At 52.1% G+C, this 17,190-nt stretch overlaps 7 protein-coding genes and 1 non-coding gene across 8 annotated transcripts; 4 read left to right on the forward strand and 4 right to left on the reverse strand.

The window, feature by feature from the left end:
• Positions 1-2,031: 2,031 nt before the first annotated feature.
• Positions 2,032-2,814, forward strand: PMZ80_004730 (uncharacterized protein; the record flags this gene model as incomplete). The annotated part of the gene is made up of 1 exon (XM_064873154.1): positions 2,032-2,814. One exon carries the CDS (start codon positions 2,032-2,034, stop codon positions 2,812-2,814), a length of 783 nt encoding a protein of 260 aa, XP_064731812.1.
• Positions 2,815-3,452: 638 nt separating this feature from the next.
• Positions 3,453-5,180, reverse strand: PMZ80_004731 (uncharacterized protein; the record flags this gene model as incomplete). Its single annotated transcript, XM_064873155.1, has 2 exons — positions 3,453-5,005; positions 5,054-5,180. 2 exons carry the CDS (start codon positions 5,178-5,180, stop codon positions 3,453-3,455), a joined length of 1,680 nt encoding a protein of 559 aa, XP_064731813.1.
• Positions 5,181-6,524: 1,344 nt separating this feature from the next.
• Positions 6,525-7,002, forward strand: PMZ80_004732 (uncharacterized protein; the record flags this gene model as incomplete). The annotated part of the gene is made up of 3 exons (XM_064873156.1): positions 6,525-6,536; positions 6,594-6,706; positions 6,765-7,002. The coding sequence occupies 3 exons, from the start codon at positions 6,525-6,527 to the stop codon at positions 7,000-7,002; spliced, it is 363 nt and encodes a 120-aa protein (XP_064731814.1).
• Positions 7,003-7,512: 510 nt separating this feature from the next.
• On the forward strand, positions 7,513-9,209 carry PMZ80_004733 (uncharacterized protein; the record flags this gene model as incomplete). The annotated part of the gene is made up of 2 exons (XM_064873157.1): positions 7,513-8,485; positions 8,527-9,209. 2 exons carry the CDS (start codon positions 7,513-7,515, stop codon positions 9,207-9,209), a joined length of 1,656 nt encoding a protein of 551 aa, XP_064731815.1.
• A 278-nt stretch (positions 9,210-9,487) lies between these two features.
• Positions 9,488-11,516, reverse strand: PLB1 (Lysophospholipase 1; the record flags this gene model as incomplete). Its single annotated transcript, XM_064873158.1, has 2 exons — positions 9,488-11,415; positions 11,462-11,516. The coding sequence occupies 2 exons, from the start codon at positions 11,514-11,516 to the stop codon at positions 9,488-9,490; spliced, it is 1,983 nt and encodes a 660-aa protein (XP_064731816.1).
• A 696-nt stretch (positions 11,517-12,212) lies between these two features.
• Positions 12,213-13,865, reverse strand: PMZ80_004735 (uncharacterized protein; the record flags this gene model as incomplete). Its single annotated transcript, XM_064873159.1, has 1 exon — positions 12,213-13,865. The coding sequence occupies one exon, from the start codon at positions 13,863-13,865 to the stop codon at positions 12,213-12,215; it is 1,653 nt and encodes a 550-aa protein (XP_064731817.1).
• A 766-nt stretch (positions 13,866-14,631) lies between these two features.
• PMZ80_004736 lies at positions 14,632-14,753 on the reverse strand. Its single transcript has one exon. It is a non-coding gene; the product is annotated as a tRNA-Phe (tRNA).
• A 1,274-nt stretch (positions 14,754-16,027) lies between these two features.
• On the forward strand, positions 16,028-17,134 carry PMZ80_004737 (uncharacterized protein; the record flags this gene model as incomplete). The annotated part of the gene is made up of 1 exon (XM_064873160.1): positions 16,028-17,134. The coding sequence occupies one exon, from the start codon at positions 16,028-16,030 to the stop codon at positions 17,132-17,134; it is 1,107 nt and encodes a 368-aa protein (XP_064731818.1).
• Positions 17,135-17,190: the final 56 nt, after the last annotated feature.

Consider the following 17,190-nt stretch of genomic DNA (forward strand, 5'->3'; position numbering starts at 1 on the left):
TGATCACAAGACTTTCGTCACGCAGAAGCCTTTCCTACTGCAGATGTGACCTTTGTGCTCGAGATCGCCAGAACTTGTGTGTGGATCTGTCAACGGTGTAGAGGAAATGGATCTTAGCCACGTGCTTGTTTCAAAAGAGTTAGAGTGCTGTCCCATCTTGTGAGTGATTGCAGAGCATGTTGGAGCGCAAATTGAACCTCAATCACAGGGCTGGTGACGTTGCAGCACCACGGACGTAAAACAGAAACCTAAAGAATGTTAGCATGTTTGAGGTATGTTCCGTCCAAGCTAACTGCCAGAAGGGTAGACAGTATCAGGCCACTGTTTTGTGCCGTATCGCTCCAGTGTGCAGTTTATGGAACTGTTAGTGGGTGTCAGCCACGATGTCGGAAGCGAGGTTGGAACCTCGAAAACAGGATCCGTCGAGGCGGGCGAAAGGACAAGAACAGAAGGATCGATAAGGGTGATTTCGTGCCCAACACGGTGGCGGTTGAGGAGTGATCTCCAGATCCAGAAATCAAATCGTGAAACCTCTCAAGAGGGTCACTCTTACTCCAAGAATACTCAGTTGCTTACACCAGGTTGTGCCGAGGTTGGCGCATTCCGTGACATACCAAGAGCATCAGTACTGTTGCGAGACACTGCTAGCAAGATGCACTGGGGCCAAAAGAAGCAACATTACCAGGCAAAGCACTAGGAGAATAACGGCTGCTACCGGGAGCATTGTTCTGGAAAACTAAGGATGGGCAAAGATTGCGAACGACATCACTTGCATGGGTCTTAGCCTTGGCAGGGGTATGGCAGAAGCGCCTTTCTGGGAGCTAGAGCCCAATGGGGAAATAACGGTCACCGGCACGACCGGCCTCTAGCAACAGCCGTTTGCAGTTCAATCTTGTTTCCTTCCAGAAGGAAAATGGAAGCTCCATGGAACAACAGGTGAAACAGCCACGATGACACCCCATCCAGAACACTCCGTAGCTTCGAGTGATGCTATCGTAGTGGCCAGTATCTTGCATAATCGCCCGCTACAAGATCGAGAAAATACCGAGATAGTTTCCATCTCGACCGGAAGAGAAAGGCGAGCGGACTACGCAAGAGATCGCAGCTCTATTCGGTACTACCTGCCGAAGTCACGCGAACGTTGAATTGTTATTTCTTGATTGAAGTCCAGGAGGCAAGCTCCGACACAAATCGATAGGTTAAGGTGAAGTGCCGCGAGTCAGCACGTTGGGCCGACACTGCGAGGCAGCTTTCTCCAGAAATACTTCACATACACAGAGATACCTTACCAGTTCCGTCGTGGCCATGTTGCGGCAGTCATGCATACCATAACAATAACGTCGATAGGAGAAGTGGAAGACAACTGAAGGCCTTCTCTGCCAGTATCTGCATCAACCAACGCCGAGGCAAATTTCTGGCCAGCCAATCAGGAGCAAGAAGCAACGTCAGGCCGCAGCTGTATCTTGCAGGGGTACCGTCCAGAATGGTTTGTTCGATACCTGCTGCTGTTGATGTACAGCTCGAGACACAAACATCATCAATGACATTGTCCTCACCATAGCCGGGCGACAACTGGGAAACAACCGCAATCACAATAATGTGTATCTGTGCGAGAGATTATACCACAATATCGCGTACGTCATGACTTGATTGACTTCTGTCATTCACGCCCATGGCTTGCTCTAATAACGCATTCGAGAGCTCGCTGCAATGCTGCTCAGTCGCCAATTTACTTCAACCCTATACTCGTCTATGTCGACTTTGCAGCGATCATTAGCAGTATCACCCGTCGTCATCATATACCTGACTCACGCGTGAGACCTTAGTACTGGAGGGAGTACACATCTGAGCTACCCATCTCAGAAACGTTCAGTGCGGACCGAGAGGTGATTCACTGCGTCGTGAGAAGAACTTGAGCAGGCAGCAAAAGCCTCAGAGGCTGTTGGACAAGTGTGCGTGCCTGATCGTCTTTCATCGCTTGTTCGTCCGATGAGGACGAGGCTCACGAACTCTACGTGCTTCCGTCGCATCATGACCGTCACAACAGCACCAGCCGCGCCAGTCACAAGCGGCCAACAAACACAGTCTTTTTCATCTACTGACGCCGAACAAAGATTCAACAACCAAAGGCCCAGTGTCGAAGGATATAGCAATGACCAACCCTCATACGTCCTTTCTCTGTGGACAGACCGGGCGCACAACGACTCTATGAACTCACTCCGGAAGACCTACTTCCCACCCAAGCTCAACAAGATCCCAGCACACATCACGCTCTTCCACGCTCTACCAGGTTCCAAGCTCGAAAGCGATGTCCTCCCCGCCATCAGACACATCGCTTCTCGAACACCACCTTACCGAGTCCGCGCTACAAATCCTATGAGGCTAAGTCACGGTGTCGGCATCAAGGTGGCAGATGACATCGATCATGCCAACGACAGCACACGTGGCCGCAATATGACACGGATCGTTCATGCCGAGCTGCGCAAGAAATGGGGAGAGTGGCTAAGCGAGCAGGATTCGACGCCACCTAGATTCCATTACACGGTCATGAACAAGGTCAATAATGAACGTGTAGTAGAGCAGGCACTAGCGCAGCTCGAAGAGAGCTTCAAGAGGGGTGAGGATGTGTCGGGAGGTAAGTTTGATCATAGTGGGAAGAACAATGATCGGCTGGACGAGGAAGGCGAAGGGACTGATCGGCACCAGAAGCTGGCTTTTGTGGGTGAGGTTCAAGGACTGATACTGTGGAGGTATGAGCGGAGTGGGCATTGGGCTGATCCGGAACAGTTCAAGTTTACGGGTCGCGATAGATAGTGCCCAAAGCGCTTTGAGGTTCTGGATCATCAAGACTGCGAGGGTGATGCATGGCTACCCGAGCTTATCTGGAAGGACGGTCACTCCTGCTCGTGTTGGGTTGAAGCCAGCATTGATACAAACCCAAAATCACGTTCGCCGTAGAGTAAGGTCCAGCTGGGCCTCCTTTACGAGCACACGAAGTCTCCGCCATGTTCATATGGCGCACGAAGGACTTCAGAAAAGCCCCTGCATCGCATCGGGCGCCGATGGTGGCCGTGCAATTCCATTCTCGTAGTTTCACCGCCTCGGGGTCAAGTTCAATATTCACGAACTCAAACACAGATACTATGCTTCAATCTAGTGTCCAATACCATGAGCTCCGCTCGAGCAGCAAGTGAGTGAATGCCGAACCGAGGGTGATTGGGCAGCAAAGGCCCTGTCGGGCGCAACATCATGCATGCATACCACATGCGGTATGATCTGCATGCTGTATGTTCGTGCATTTACAGTACGCACTACATTAGCCGGGATGGCACCGTGGTACTTTATGCTAGCGTGTAGTACAGAATATCGATACATTCTTCAGATATCTTGCCTTCATACCTGCTAGCGCCAAGCCTTTGACTGTGAAGCCCCGAGTACTCCAAAAGTGAAGATCACAGCTTCATACCCAAAGCCTTATGCACCCTCATACTCTGCCTAATACTCAAATCGAGCATGATCTCTTCACTTCCACCAGGGATCTTGTACGCTAATGTATCCCGGTACAGTCTCTCAATCTTCGCACCCTGGCCACCCCTCGAGTAAGCCAAACCACCAAAGATCTGCGCAGCCTCCTTCGTGCAGAACTCAAAAGTAGTAGTAGCTTGGGCCTTCAACCCAGCAATCGCTCCTCCAAGCCGCAGCATCGCTTCCGTCTCGCCCATCTTCTGACACTGAAAGACCAGGTTCTCCAGCCACGCAAACGACGCCTCGATCTGTCGCGCCATATGCGCGAGCTTCAACCTGATAACGGGGTGGTTGATCAGTTTCTGCCCGAACGTCTTGCGCTTGTTCGCGTACTTGACGCACTCCTCGAAGCAGACCCGCGAGAACCGCAGACACTGGATGATGATGCCTATCCTCTCGTGGTTGAAGTTTGTCATCACGACCTTGAAACCTTGGTTCTCCTTTCCGAGTAGGTTCTCAACGGGCACTTTGACGTCCTCGAAGGTTATGTACGTTGTGCCTGAGGACCAGACACCCTGGCAGTCCATCTTTCTTGTGCTGACGCCCTCGGTACGCTCGATGAGAAGGACGGAGATGCCGTTCATGCCGGACTCGGGTGTCCCTGTGCGCACGGCGGTGGTGAAGTAATCGCACCATATACCGTTTGTGATCCATTTCTTCTCGCCGTTGACGATGTAGTGTTTCCCGTCCTCGCTGAGCTTGGCTTCGCAGGTGAGATTTGCGACGTCTGAGCCTGCGTCTGGTTCTGTGATGGCGAGGCAGATGCGCTTGTCGCCGTTGAGGATGTCGGGCAGGATGCGCTCGACGAGCTTCTTCTTGCCGAATTTGACGAGGGGTGGACAGCCGATGCCGAAGCCGCCGATTAGGTTCCACACTAGACCACCGCTGCCGGTGCGGGATAGTTCGTCTGTGAGGAGCAACTCGTGGAAGAGATCCCATTTTTCGGGCGGGACGCTCTTGACGGTATTCTTGGTGAGGTGTTTCGGGTAGTGTACGCCCATCAGACCTGCTAGGTACCCTCTTTCACCCATTTGCTTGTAGATTGTGTCTGGGACTTTCTTTGCTTCGTCCCATTCTGTCACGTTTGGGTCCAGCTCGTTCTCGACCCATTCTCGGACCTCTGCTCGCAGCGCAGCGTGGGATTCGTTATAGTATGGAGAGTGGTAGGACTGGTACCAATTCGGGTCGGCGAATGGAATGAGACTGCCGTATGGGTCAAGAGCTTCCGTTGGTTCTTCTTCTGCTGCTGCTGGGCCTGGCACAGGTGCGATGATCTGGCCTGGCTCTGCGGATGGGACAACTTTCTCTTTCTTGTCTTCCGCTGGAGCAGTTGGTTCTGGTGTTGGCGCAGGTACCGCCTCGGCTTTCTTGGAGTCTAACGAGCCGACTTGTAGTTTTGGCTTGTATTTCTTGAGGATACCTTCGTTGTGGTACTTCCAGAACTGCTTCGAGGCATCCTTGCCGGCGACCCGCTGAAGGACTATGAAACGTCAGTCGCATTCCTTTACAGGCTCCCTAAGTTGCTTACTCTTCTTGCCGCCTGGATGCTCGTCCTGGAACTTGGTCAGATCATAAACGTCCTCGTCGACCACGATGTAAAGATCTGTGCCTTTGTTGTGCTTGGCCACGTCGGCCGTTGAAAATGTTTCTGACATTGTGAAAGAACCGTGACTAGGAATACAGTCTAACAAGAACAGAACTCCGAAGGGTATACTCTATGACAAAAGAACAAAAGAGGAGGGAGAATACAGCATTGATTGTATGGCTCTCATTTTCACATGTCAGCTTCACAGCACATGAGCTTCGTTCACATGGTCCGGAGTCTCAGGAACACATCGCTGCTCGTGCTGCGTATTTCGGCTTCTCCATGAACGTGACACGCGCCCCAGATTCTGACGTTTGCTTACAAGCCTGAGTCCATTTCTAAGCATTCCGACTGGTGAAGAAGACGAATCCGAGATCAGCTGTTCAGCTGTTTTCGGGAGTGATCCCGAGTCTAACCTGTTCGGCTAGCCTCGGTATCTCTGGGAGACTTTCTTCACGTGCTTGACAAAGTATCACCACATGCCGGCCCCTTGAATTCCCTAACCTAGTAGTCGTCAGCATCAATTCCGAAGCTCGCGAAGAGGGACTCGCCGTCTTCTTGATCATCCTCATCGAGTAAGAATCGTGGATGAACTTCTGAAAGTGCCAAATTGGCGTCTTCTTCGAGGCATGTCTGACACTTGATCTCTGCCCTGCCTGTGATGTCAACCAATTCAAGGTCATGGTCGTGGCTGATGTTGTCATTCAACACCTCTTCACACATCCTGATCTCAACGTATCCGATCTCTGGATGCCAGTCACGGTCGGTCAAGTATCTGGTGACGATTGTAGTGCATCCAGCGTTTCTGCAGAAGAGTGTAACGACAGTTGATCTGCACATTGTGCCGGATTGGTATTGAGATCATGAATGGCAGGAACCTAGGAACTGCAATGGAGTGTCCGCTTGATATATGCTACTACCCCTGGTGACAAGTTTCATCTAACTAACGTAAGCGGCCACAACCATAGACTGTCACGAAGTTTCCACCTGACAAACAGCCACCTCGTGAAGCTGAGAAGCTGAAACGCTAGAAGAGGTGAACAGAAGGTCGACTTGAGACACAAACGCTTTTCGAGTCAAACATCGCGTTGTTGTGAGGTATATTAGCCCCCACTACTTTCCTTGTGGTGTTGACTGTCTTGACCATCACGTCTATACAATGGAAAACTCCCCCAAAGACATTATGCATTCCTCAAGGCTCTGCTATCGAAGCAATGAAGATTTTTGGTTGGTGCTAGGGTGCTTCTGGGCGCTCGGATTTGTGATGGTGGTTTCCCACTGTGAGGTTCCGCCAGCCGAGCTATCGCACCTGCCTTGGTTCGCAATAGCAGGTTTTGTTAGCTCTCCTGTGGCTCTTGCTACCGTAGCCATCAGAGTTCAGTCGACGCGACTATCTTCAAAACTCGCACGCGACATGGCAGACAAGGTATGTCAATCCTTCATCACAGTCACACCATACACAATCTGACTGCTTGGATTTGAGACAGGTGCCCAAACAACCAGAAAGCAAGAGGCTTTACAAGTCGAGTACAAGCACGACATCCAGCAACTCGACACCCAAATCAATCAAACAGTGCAGCAGCATGCGGCAGCAATGTAAGCATCAAGCAACGACATGGCCAAACCTAGCGCCCAACTAACATCATATCTGCAGCCAGAAGATGCACCAGGAACGTGTTCAAGAACTTCGCGACCTTGTAACCAAGAAGATGCAGATCGAGAAAGACATAGTCAAGACCACCAATGAGTTGCGAGAAGCTTATGATAGGAGCAGAGAGATATTCGAGGTGGTGCTGGACGGCAGAATTGAGGACTGCGAAAAGAATTTAAAGCAACTGAAAGATATTACAGAAGAAACCTGGGATCACGTTGAAGAGAGTCAGGAGTTGTGACACATACGATGAGCCATGGCGTCGTCACTGCATGGTCACAGGATCAGCTTGGTTCCATGCGAACCAGTTGAAGTACGACAAGGCTGTGCTGCCTGTCAAACAGCAGAGGTATGTAAGATTCTGGTGTCTAAGCCATCTGCTACTGATCCTCTGCCACCTTTTCAACAACGAGAGCTAGTCACGATACATAGCCGCAATCAATAGAGACGTTGCCTTTTCATGTCGCTGGACTCATTGTGTCATACTGTACGAAGCGGAGTTGTCAATGTTTTCACAAGTGACAATGTTTGCTCAGTGACTCCCACGTCGAACGCTATATCAACAACCAGTCACCAGGGTCGCGATGGCTGCTTCTGCTTGTTATATCAGCTACGTGCTTCCCCTGAGACTTACTGTATCGCTCGATCTACCAAGTCCTTCGCACAAAGCTTTTCGATCCATTCCTGCGTTGCCAAAAGCATCTCAGATACGCAACCCTCCTATCGACAATCCGACCCTCGCCCTTTGCCAATGTCCTCGATACCGCACCAGTTCCACGACGAACTCATCGATCATGCCACCCTACCTCTGTACAATTGGGACCAGGCACTTGCTGAGAGTGAGGCACGACAAGCCGCTGCAGATGCCGAGCACTTCGATCGGTATCAAGATCGCTCTGCATCTCAATACCCAACGGTGGCCCATCACGCTTCACATAACGGCTGGGCCGAGCCAGATGATTTGACCCAGCCATGTCATACCACGCAATATAACGACATCCGTGTGCATGGAGGAGAAGATGCATACTTTGATCCAAGCAGCAAACACGCAGGCCATGGCTCATGGATAGATTCAAAATTCGAATCTGGGGTACAAGCAGGATGGTACGAACAGGCTGACCCTCAGCATCGGCAGAGGCCGCCACAAGAGTATGCAGCGAGGGCTGTGACGCTCGCTGGAGAACACGAACCAGATCGTCGGGTAGCTGTAGCAGCACCAGAGCAAGCCTCCTTCGCATATCAAGCTGGTCCAGCTGCACGTCACAACAGAGCTTACTATCAAGCGCAGGCACATCAGAACCAGAATGTCAGTCAACGACCTCTGAATGAATTCCTGGGTCCGCCGACTGTCTCGAATCGCGCTTCACCCCTCCCCTCATCGCAGCGACTGGCAGCCCGTCCACCACCTCGAACCTTGCCTCCACAACCTGGCGCGACTCGATACCAACACGTCAACGCCTCAACAACATCCCGTCAGTCATCAGTCACAAGAAATCATGGCCCAGCGCTTACTGTCACTCCCCTCCCAGACGGCCCCCGGATACACCATCCAAGTCTAATCTACACCATTGAAGAAGAAGACGAGGATGACTTCTTCAACGTTCGCCCACATATCCACCGTCCCAGTTTGAGGGTAGCAGAAGAAACCACCAATCACAACCACAACCACAACCACAATCACAGAGACAACCGCGTTTCGAGCGTAGGACATGCGGCCCAATCAGGTGAGCAACACCCTACACACCCCATGCATCAACACCACGAGCTACCGTGACCCGTCACCCGAACCAGCAGCTCAAACTTAAGCCTCAAGCATCGGCATCCCCGTCGTCGACACCTACCCTCCACCCCCTCACGCCACTCTCATGCGCATTCACCCGCCTCCCTACTCCAGATTTCATCGATCCCTTCGAGACCGGGCGCCGATCCACCCGCATAATCTCCCCCTCAGTCTCACCCAAGACCATACCCCTCCCCATATCACGCCCAACCAAGCGCCGACACTCCTCCTCACCGACCACGGCCCATGAACGAGAAGCACGACCCTCCAAGAAACCAAAGTTCATCCCCACCCGGAAATGGTCGCCTACTCGTCTCCGAGAACTCATGCGAAGAGAGCGACCGCGGAATTTACCTGAGGGGGTCGAGTATTCTGATTTCGAGGTTGTAAGGGAGGTACCGATTGGTGAGCTGGTGAATGAGTGGACTGAGGTTGCTGCTGAGAATGGGGGTGTGAGTGGATATGACGGAGGTGATGAACGTGGCTGTGGCGAGGTTAGTGAGGAGGATTTGAAGAAGTGGACTGTGAATATGAGTGTGGGGAGTAGAGTGTTTGCTGCGGATGTGCCTGTGCAGGCTGCGGAGGGAAAGATACCGTTTAAGCTCCGTGTTGAGGATGAGGAGGGGACGGTGCTTTGGGATATGAGTTGGAGTTGGTATGGTGATTGAGCTTGGTTGCCGGTCTAGCAGCACTAGCATGCTCATACTACGGTGGTACTGGTGGGTCTGTTATTGAGTGTAACCACGGACGAGTCGTTGAACAAGCACTTTGTTGTCAATGAATAATTGTAATTGAGCTGTCATAACTTCGTCATATACACCTGTCCAAGTTCCATGCAAATCCATGCAATGCAATGGTCCATTTTCTTCCAAGCTACCCCAAGCCATGCAATGCCAAATCCAATATGATACACGGTCATACATATTCAACCATCTCCTCTTCTACCTTACAACATCAAAGCAAGCGCAGTTCCAAACGCAACCAGCGCCACAACAACCCCCGAGAACCGTGCAGATGCCATCGCACCACTCTGAATATTAATCTCCTCAAGCCTTGGTTGCGGATCATACGTCCCCGGATCACTGCTATTCACAGTCCCATCCCAGCAGTACTGCGTGAAACAGTCCTGACACGCCTGCGGCACTTCCGTCCCCGTGCGATCGAAACTCCGACTTAGGACCGCACACGCCACACACATTGGCCAGTTCTCGTAGCCGGGGAGTGTCGCGTTTGCCATTGTGGCGACTTCGTATCCGTTTGCGATCATGGCGTCGCGGTAGGTATCGTTTGTTGAGAGGGTTACGGTTGGTTGGTTGGAGTAGGTGACGTAGGGGTAGTTCGGGATGTAAACGATTAGTGGGGGGATTACTGCGTTTGAGGAACCATCGAGGGAGGGGCTAGAAGATGTGATGTTTGAGGCGTCGCAGCCGAAGAAGGTGGGGCGGGTATTGAGGCCCAGGTTGATGAATGTTTGGGTGTCTGGGACGGAAGGGAAGGCTGTGCCGTTTCCGATTGGTTCCATGCTGCGCATGTAGGTCTGGACTAGGGAGGAGCCGTTGGGCCAGTTGGTGGGGGTGTCGGCGCTGTTGTCGTTTGCGAAGATGACATCGAGTTCTCGGGCGGGTTGGATGAGGGGGTTGAAGGGGATGTTTTGGTTGTCGAGGCCACCGTCGACGAGGGTGAGGGAGCGGTTGTCGGCGTTGTAGCTGTTTCCGGTTGGATTCCAGCCGTAGAAGGGGTTGGGTTCGTAGTCTGCGATGTCGTTGTTGTTGGAGCCGATTCCGGAGAGGAGAGAGCCGACGGCGGTTCTGAGGGCGTCGGGGATGTCGAGGGAGGAGTCGTTGAGTTGGAGGATTAGAGTGTTGAAGAGGCTGGAGGATGTGCCCATTACGAAGCCGGCGTTGTCGAAGCCGACGGTGCAACGGACGTTGTCGGCTACTGAGCCGTTGGTCATGTTTGTACCTAGGTATTGGGTTGGCATGAAGCCGAAGGTGGTTGGGTCCCAGGTGCCCATTTCGAAGGGGTTGAACTCGAAGACGCTGCTGTTTAGGGAGATGATGGTCTGATCTGGGGCTCGGGCGTCGGCGATGCTGATTGGGAATGGTTGATCTGCGTTCTGGAAGCCCTCGGTAAGAGCGATGGAGGACCAGGTGTATGCTGGACCACCGTTCGAAGCGTTAACCAGCTGATAGGATAGGGCTCTCCCCCAGTAGTCGGTGAGACTAGCGTCGTAACCTGCGTCTCGCTTTCCTTCAACTTGATCCAATAAATTGGAGTAATACTCGGCTGTGTTCAGAATCTGGATACCTCCAGTTGGCGGTCCCTCCAATATGCTGTTGCCAAACTCCCATACTGTTGGGTCATTTCTGAGGGCAGTAACGGTGGTGAAGTTGTTGACATATATGGATCCAACGAGCCAATTGCCTCCACTCAATCCGGCGATGTACGTTGAACTTTGCAGCAATCCTCCTAACTGTCCAGTATTGGTCGAATTATCTGTTCTGCTATCAAATGCGCTTAACACGCCGGCACCGTTTATAAGAGCTCTCCAACCACCGCCTGAAAATGCTATACCAATATTTGGTAGTGCTGAGGCATTATCACGATTGTTATCGATATATTGTCCTGCATCAAAATCTGTAATATTCATTCGCGACAGGAACTCCCGCATGGGCTCGATTGTGTTGCTCCGCCTCCGCTGCACCCATTCTGCTTCGTTCTGTGAAAGAGAGTCTGCTAAGCGTACGGAGGGTGGTGTTGAGGGGCAGTCGACATCGCTGGGGGTGTATCCCTCTGGAGAGTTCGGCAGTGCCCGGCGCAAATTTACCAGGGCATTGAGGGCTTCATGGTGGGCTTCTTGCGATACAGCAGAAGCTGAAGGAATCAGTACGGCCTGAATAAGGTTGGATTGCGTGCATACCTTGTGCTATTCCTGCAACGCTGCTCAGCGCGGCGGCGCAAGTGGTGAATTTCATATTTAGCGATGGTCAGACTCGAAAGGTTCGAGCCAGATTCCAGAACGAGGGTAAGAAGTATAATATACACGTATAACACGCCGAATCAGTCAAAGTCTAAAAAGATATGAGTACATGTGCACTGAGCAGTCGGCAGTGCACGGATGAGATGATGGAAACATGGGCCAGCACAGCACGTAACAGCCTTGAAACGCGAACACCTCGCTCCCGCTGACCGTGACATCCAGGAAATTTGCCAAGTGCCAATGGTGATGTCAACAAACACCCACTTTTAGACCGGCCGATCCGATCTGCAAGCCTTTTGAAAGTGTCGAACGAAAACGACGGATGCTTAATAGCCGAAGCCGCTTTTAGGCAACTAGAGCAGCGCCAGGCAATTTCACCAAAATAGTGATTGCGGCTGAGAAGTTGCTGTATAAGGACCTATGGCGGTGCTGAACATCACTCGATATCAGTAATATCTGGTGACTACCATTTGATGCAGGATACTGGTTCCTGCCCTACAGTACTCGAGGAGCAAACAGTTGTGCGAGGCAAGGCAGAGTTCGGTTTCGCACTGCAGATCGACTTTTGTGACCTTGCATAAGTCTCGGCAATGCATATGCGCCACGATGCATTACGAGCACGGGCCGCTTGAGCCGCAAAATGGTTGATTCCTCATCGAGCTTGCAATTATTGGCGTCACTCGAATCCTGACTACACTCCAGTAGCAATTCTAATGAACTGCATAGCTTCAAAGACCTTCTCGTCTTCATATCGCCGACCTACCAGTTGTAGACTGATTGGAGCATCAGCATATCTTTCCGGAGAGTACAGCTTGTAATTCCAGTCGTCCTGATCATTCATCGGCACATACCCTTCCTCAACCTTGTCCTTCTCTTGGCCGACTTGTGAATACGGAAAGACCAAGGCTGGGTAGTCGAGCAAATTCCACGTCGATGTATATGCCCAATACCTCGAGTGATCAAGCGGGGGTGCAGCGCCTGGGCCAACCGGACACAAAATGACATCCACTGGATGACCATCTGCAGCACCAGTGGCATTCCAGTGTGCAGCATACTCGGTCTTGAATGCTTCGCGTCGAATGGTCTTCTTCCAAATGGTGCTTGCTGTGTCTTCTTCCTTAGGCACACCTACTTGGTCGAGCAGGATGAATTTGCTCAGGGGCAGTATTGGCTCCCCACCGGCCTCCATGATATCCAGATCTTCCTTTGCGCTAGCGCAGAAGTACAAGGACGAGATGATATCCCAGCTCTCTTCGTGCTTATGAGGGGCCCAGTCAATAATTTCGATACCGGGAGTATTCTTGAGCTTTGCTGTTATCTCTGTGAGCGCTCTCATGATCGGCGGATGCGGCTTCACGACACCATCATGCCACATGATCCCAACTTTCAGCTTCTTCTGACCAAATCGTTCCACCAAATGGCTCTCAGTTGTGTTCCACTTCAGCGGTACCATCGAAGGTTCATTGAGCCATGGCTTCTGATCAATTATGGTCTTCATGAAAACATTCAAACCCGCAAAACTCGTCGACATCGGTCCAATCACTGGTACGATCTGTTCCTCTCCCAGCCCAGGCGCATGCGCGCCGCTGTTCGGCAGACGGTAAGACGAAGGTCGAAATCCCCAAACGCCGTTATTGGCAGCTGGACTGCGGATGCTGCCGCCAATATCTGTGCCAATGCCTAAGCAGCTGCCTCTCAATCCTAGCAATGCTCCTTCGCCGCCAGAACTTCCACCGGAGGTAAGTGTTCGATTGTAAGGGTTGACGGTAACACCATACAGGTTCGAGGCGGTTTCCAGGTGCATCAGCAGCTGGGGTTCCGTTGTCCGGACATAGAAGACAGCCCCAGCATTATGCAGCAGCTTTAATATGAACGCATCGTCTTTCGCGACCTCGTCGATCCAGGCGACGAAACCGCAGTTTTGAGTCAATCCTTTCATCCCGATGTGCTCCTTCACACTAATTGGTAGGCCATGCAATGGACCGATGGGTCCGCCATGCTTGGCGAGGTACTCATCGCAGTGCTTTGCTCGTTCTAGCGCTTGCGGCACCATGACCTCGGTGACGCAGTTCACCAGCTGCTGGGCGAGGCCGGCTCGTCGAACGAAAGCGTTTATGACTTCCACGCTGGTCAGCTTACCGTCAGCGAGGGCGGGTAACAGCTCTTCTGGCAGCATTTCTGTGATCTCGACCTCTCGTGGTGTAAGGAGTTGCTTTGGAAGGTGTATGACATTCTGTGGTAGCTCTTCAGGCACCGCTGGTATCGGAGGGTTGATTTCTGCTATCGATTTGTCTCTGTATGCTTGTGCTCGCTGAGCTACCTCCTGCCATGGCTTCATCTCCATTGCGTTGATTTTGTTGCAGGCTGTGCGGCTCGTCGTTGTGGGCGTGATAGGTTGGCGTCTCGCTTAAGATTGATCGATCATGTAGCAGTGAGGTAGGTTACACGATTTACCTTTCCCCCCACCAAGGTGAACGTTGTCTGGTCACACGAAGCCATACGGTCTTATCATGTTGCCTTGCCCGCTTATCGCTTTCAGCGGTGATAAGCTGTTCTCCCAGCAGATTATCTCCTCACGCAGAAGAGGAGCGAGGAGAACCGAGTGGAGATGAGCGCTACAGCGGAACATATCAGATCGCGCTAGTGGTTGGTCAGCAACTTGAGGAGCAGCGACGATCTCCATGGTTCTAGAGCTTTAACCTACTGAGATGAGCCAACGCATGGTTATGGCTCAAAGTGTCCTGCCATTCCGCAAAAGACAACGTCCCAAAGTGCAAGCGTAAGGACGAAGATCAACGCGGACTGACATGCTGAAGCAGAGTTGACCTACCGTATCTCGGCTTGCCCGTACAGATACCTGGCGGACCGACAATACGTGCTTGAACTGACCTGTCTTTAGTCCAAGCTGTTCACCAACCTCAAATCACCCGCAGACTGGCCTGGTGAGCTCGGACATGAACAGCCCATCTCTCAAAAAGGGGCTGCACCGGGTAATTTGTCCTAGTGTGGGTCACACACAACAAGAACTTTTTTTTCGATCTGGAGCTGGAAAGGACCACAGTCGATGTATCCATTGAAAGCACGCACAGATCTCAAAACGCAAAAAGAAATGCCGTCAGTCTGGATCGAACAGACGACCTTAAGCCATTCTGAAGAGAACAAAGGCTTCCATCCATTCTCCTTTGTCCTGCTTGTTCTTCAGGCTCACGCTCTCCCACTGAGCTATGACGGCTATTGGTGTTGGTTTTGAACACAAATACTCGTAACAGGATTAAGTGGCTTCGGTTCTTTGTTATGATTATCGGCTTGAACAGACCTTCGCTTTCACTGGTCAAGGCTTGGCATTGTTCTAGTGAGGTTGGTGAGTCATGCCGGATGCGAGAAGTATTGGATCTTGGAGTCGATCTGAACGTGCAGCTTGAGCACTTGTGCTGGGCCGTCGAGATGTCGAGTTGGTGGCGTCAGCTCCAGCTGCCTTTAGTCTCCAAATTCAAAGAAATGGCAAAAAGATACTTGAGCTCAATGTTCCCAAAAAGTCAATTGGTTGTTGTTGTTGTCGTCGTCGTATATCGTCGTGTCATATACAAGGGCTAAGGCAGCTACTCGGGCCAGAAACGGCTAATACTCTTTCGAGTCCTCCTGCTACCCGCCCTTGCTCTGCAGGAGGCTTTTGGGCTAGAAACAGCTAACATCCTCAGTCAAAGGATCCTTCGCCGCCTGCAGGTTTCGAGTCGTCGGTCTCGAACGGATGACTTTGTCGTAGAAGGAGGCGTCTTAATTTGTCGGTTTGTGTCGATATTGGGAGCTAAATTTGTTGGGTTAGCAATATCAACCTCATCTCGTGGTTCTGTCACTGCATGCACTGGGAGTGAAAATGCCAAGCGGTGACAGAATGTACCGCCGCGCCGAAGTACACCTCGCTTTCAAATCATTCGGCTTCTTCTCATCTGCTTCAAGTCGTTTGTGGAAGTATCTTGAAGCTGCGCGACACCATGCTCGCAGGACTAGCAGAGCCGGTGACTAGTATCGCAATCGTTCAGACTAGTGTACGAGATCTGGCTCGAGCTCCGAGAGAGTCATCGAGGACATCCTATACTGAATAAAGTGACCCTAACACTTCGACATATTTGTATCGGTCGCCGCGACGATGAATGTGTTCGGTTCATTAGGAGCATGATCCCCCGGTTCGCCACAAAGGGCTTTGATACCGCGAGCACAAGCACATAAGAGAAGAGTTGAACGCCTTGAGAGCACGCCGAGCCACTATTCGGCGTAAAGGAGCTTTTGACACTGTCGATATCATGTGTTTGATGCGCAGAGCTCTGAGAGACAGCTCGAGGAAGACGTGTGATAAGACCCCATGGCCATGGAGAAACTTGTCGGAGGGAGCTAACCCGAAACACCGAAGCATGCGCATCTCCAACCATGAATTCAAGCTCGCAGCCATCACTCAGGTACTCACGAAACTCACGTCGTACAGAGACTCTATCCTCCCCCATCACCACCATGTCCCTCCGCCCAACCTACTGCCTCCGCAACCAAATCCGCTCCTGCCCCTCCCCCCTCCGCGCCCAGAAACGATGGGCCCAAGTCCACGACATCCGCTTCGTAGCCCGCCACAACAGCACCAACGGCATCAAAGACAGATACCAAGATAAACTCGAACAAAAGGCACGAGCAGAAGGCTTCGAATCAGTCGCGCAACTCAAAGCCGCATATGAAGAGCGCATAACACAGCTGCGGAAGAGGGTATCGGACGAACTCGCTAAAGCCACGAGTCCAGAGGCACAAGCAGAAGCATCACAGGTGCACGCGAAGTCGCAGTCACAAACATCATATATTGGCCAGCAGCCTCCGGCACCAGCCCCAGCGGCACAAGCACAATCAACGCAACAATCACAAACAACCGCCAAGCGGAAAGACAGCAGCACCCCCGGCATAAAACCCCTCTCCTCCTACCTCGACCTCGAAAAGATCTCCACCCTCCCCACCCGCGAAATCGAATACCTCTGGCGCCTCCGCCACGCCAACGATCCCCACTCCCTCTGCGCCGTGATCCCCCTCTCGACATACAATCGCATCCACGACACCGCAAAGACCCACCCCCGATTCATCCTCCCTCTGCCTCGTCCCGCGGCGGAAGACGGAAGCGGCGACCTAGCACAATCCTCCTCCGGTTTCGACGGCGCCATCCCGCGCACAGCAAGCGATATCCATTTCCTACAGTGGTCGTTCCATCCCCCTGCTGGTCCACCGCCTGCACCAGGCGTGAACACAGCGAATACGCATACCAGCACGATACTCTTCACGCATCTCGCGGCGTTTAAACTCCATGGGGAGTACGCGCAGCCGCATACAACGGTCACACACCATTTGGATCTGGCGGATAGTCATGGTCTCGTGCTGTTGAATGGGAGTGTTGTTGATGGACGGGGTGTAAGTGTTGAGGAGGGAAAGTGGTTGTTGCTTTGTATGCAGAAGTTTTATGATTATGGGGGGCACGGGGGTGGGATTGGGAAGGAGAAGAGACGGGGATTGTTAGCGAAGTTTACAGGGGGAGATCAGAGTTTTGATTTGAATGAGTTGGTGGATGAGGCGGAGAGGATATCGTGAGATGGAGGGAAGGATGGCGGGTGTGAGGAGTGTTGTACAAAAGGATGGGCACTACG

Source organism: Knufia obscura, assembly GCF_036327395.1.
Source record: "Knufia obscura strain CCFEE 5817 isolate CBS 148926 chromosome Unknown scaffold_4, whole genome shotgun sequence".
Taxonomy (NCBI): domain Eukaryota; kingdom Fungi; phylum Ascomycota; class Eurotiomycetes; order Chaetothyriales; family Trichomeriaceae; genus Knufia; species Knufia obscura.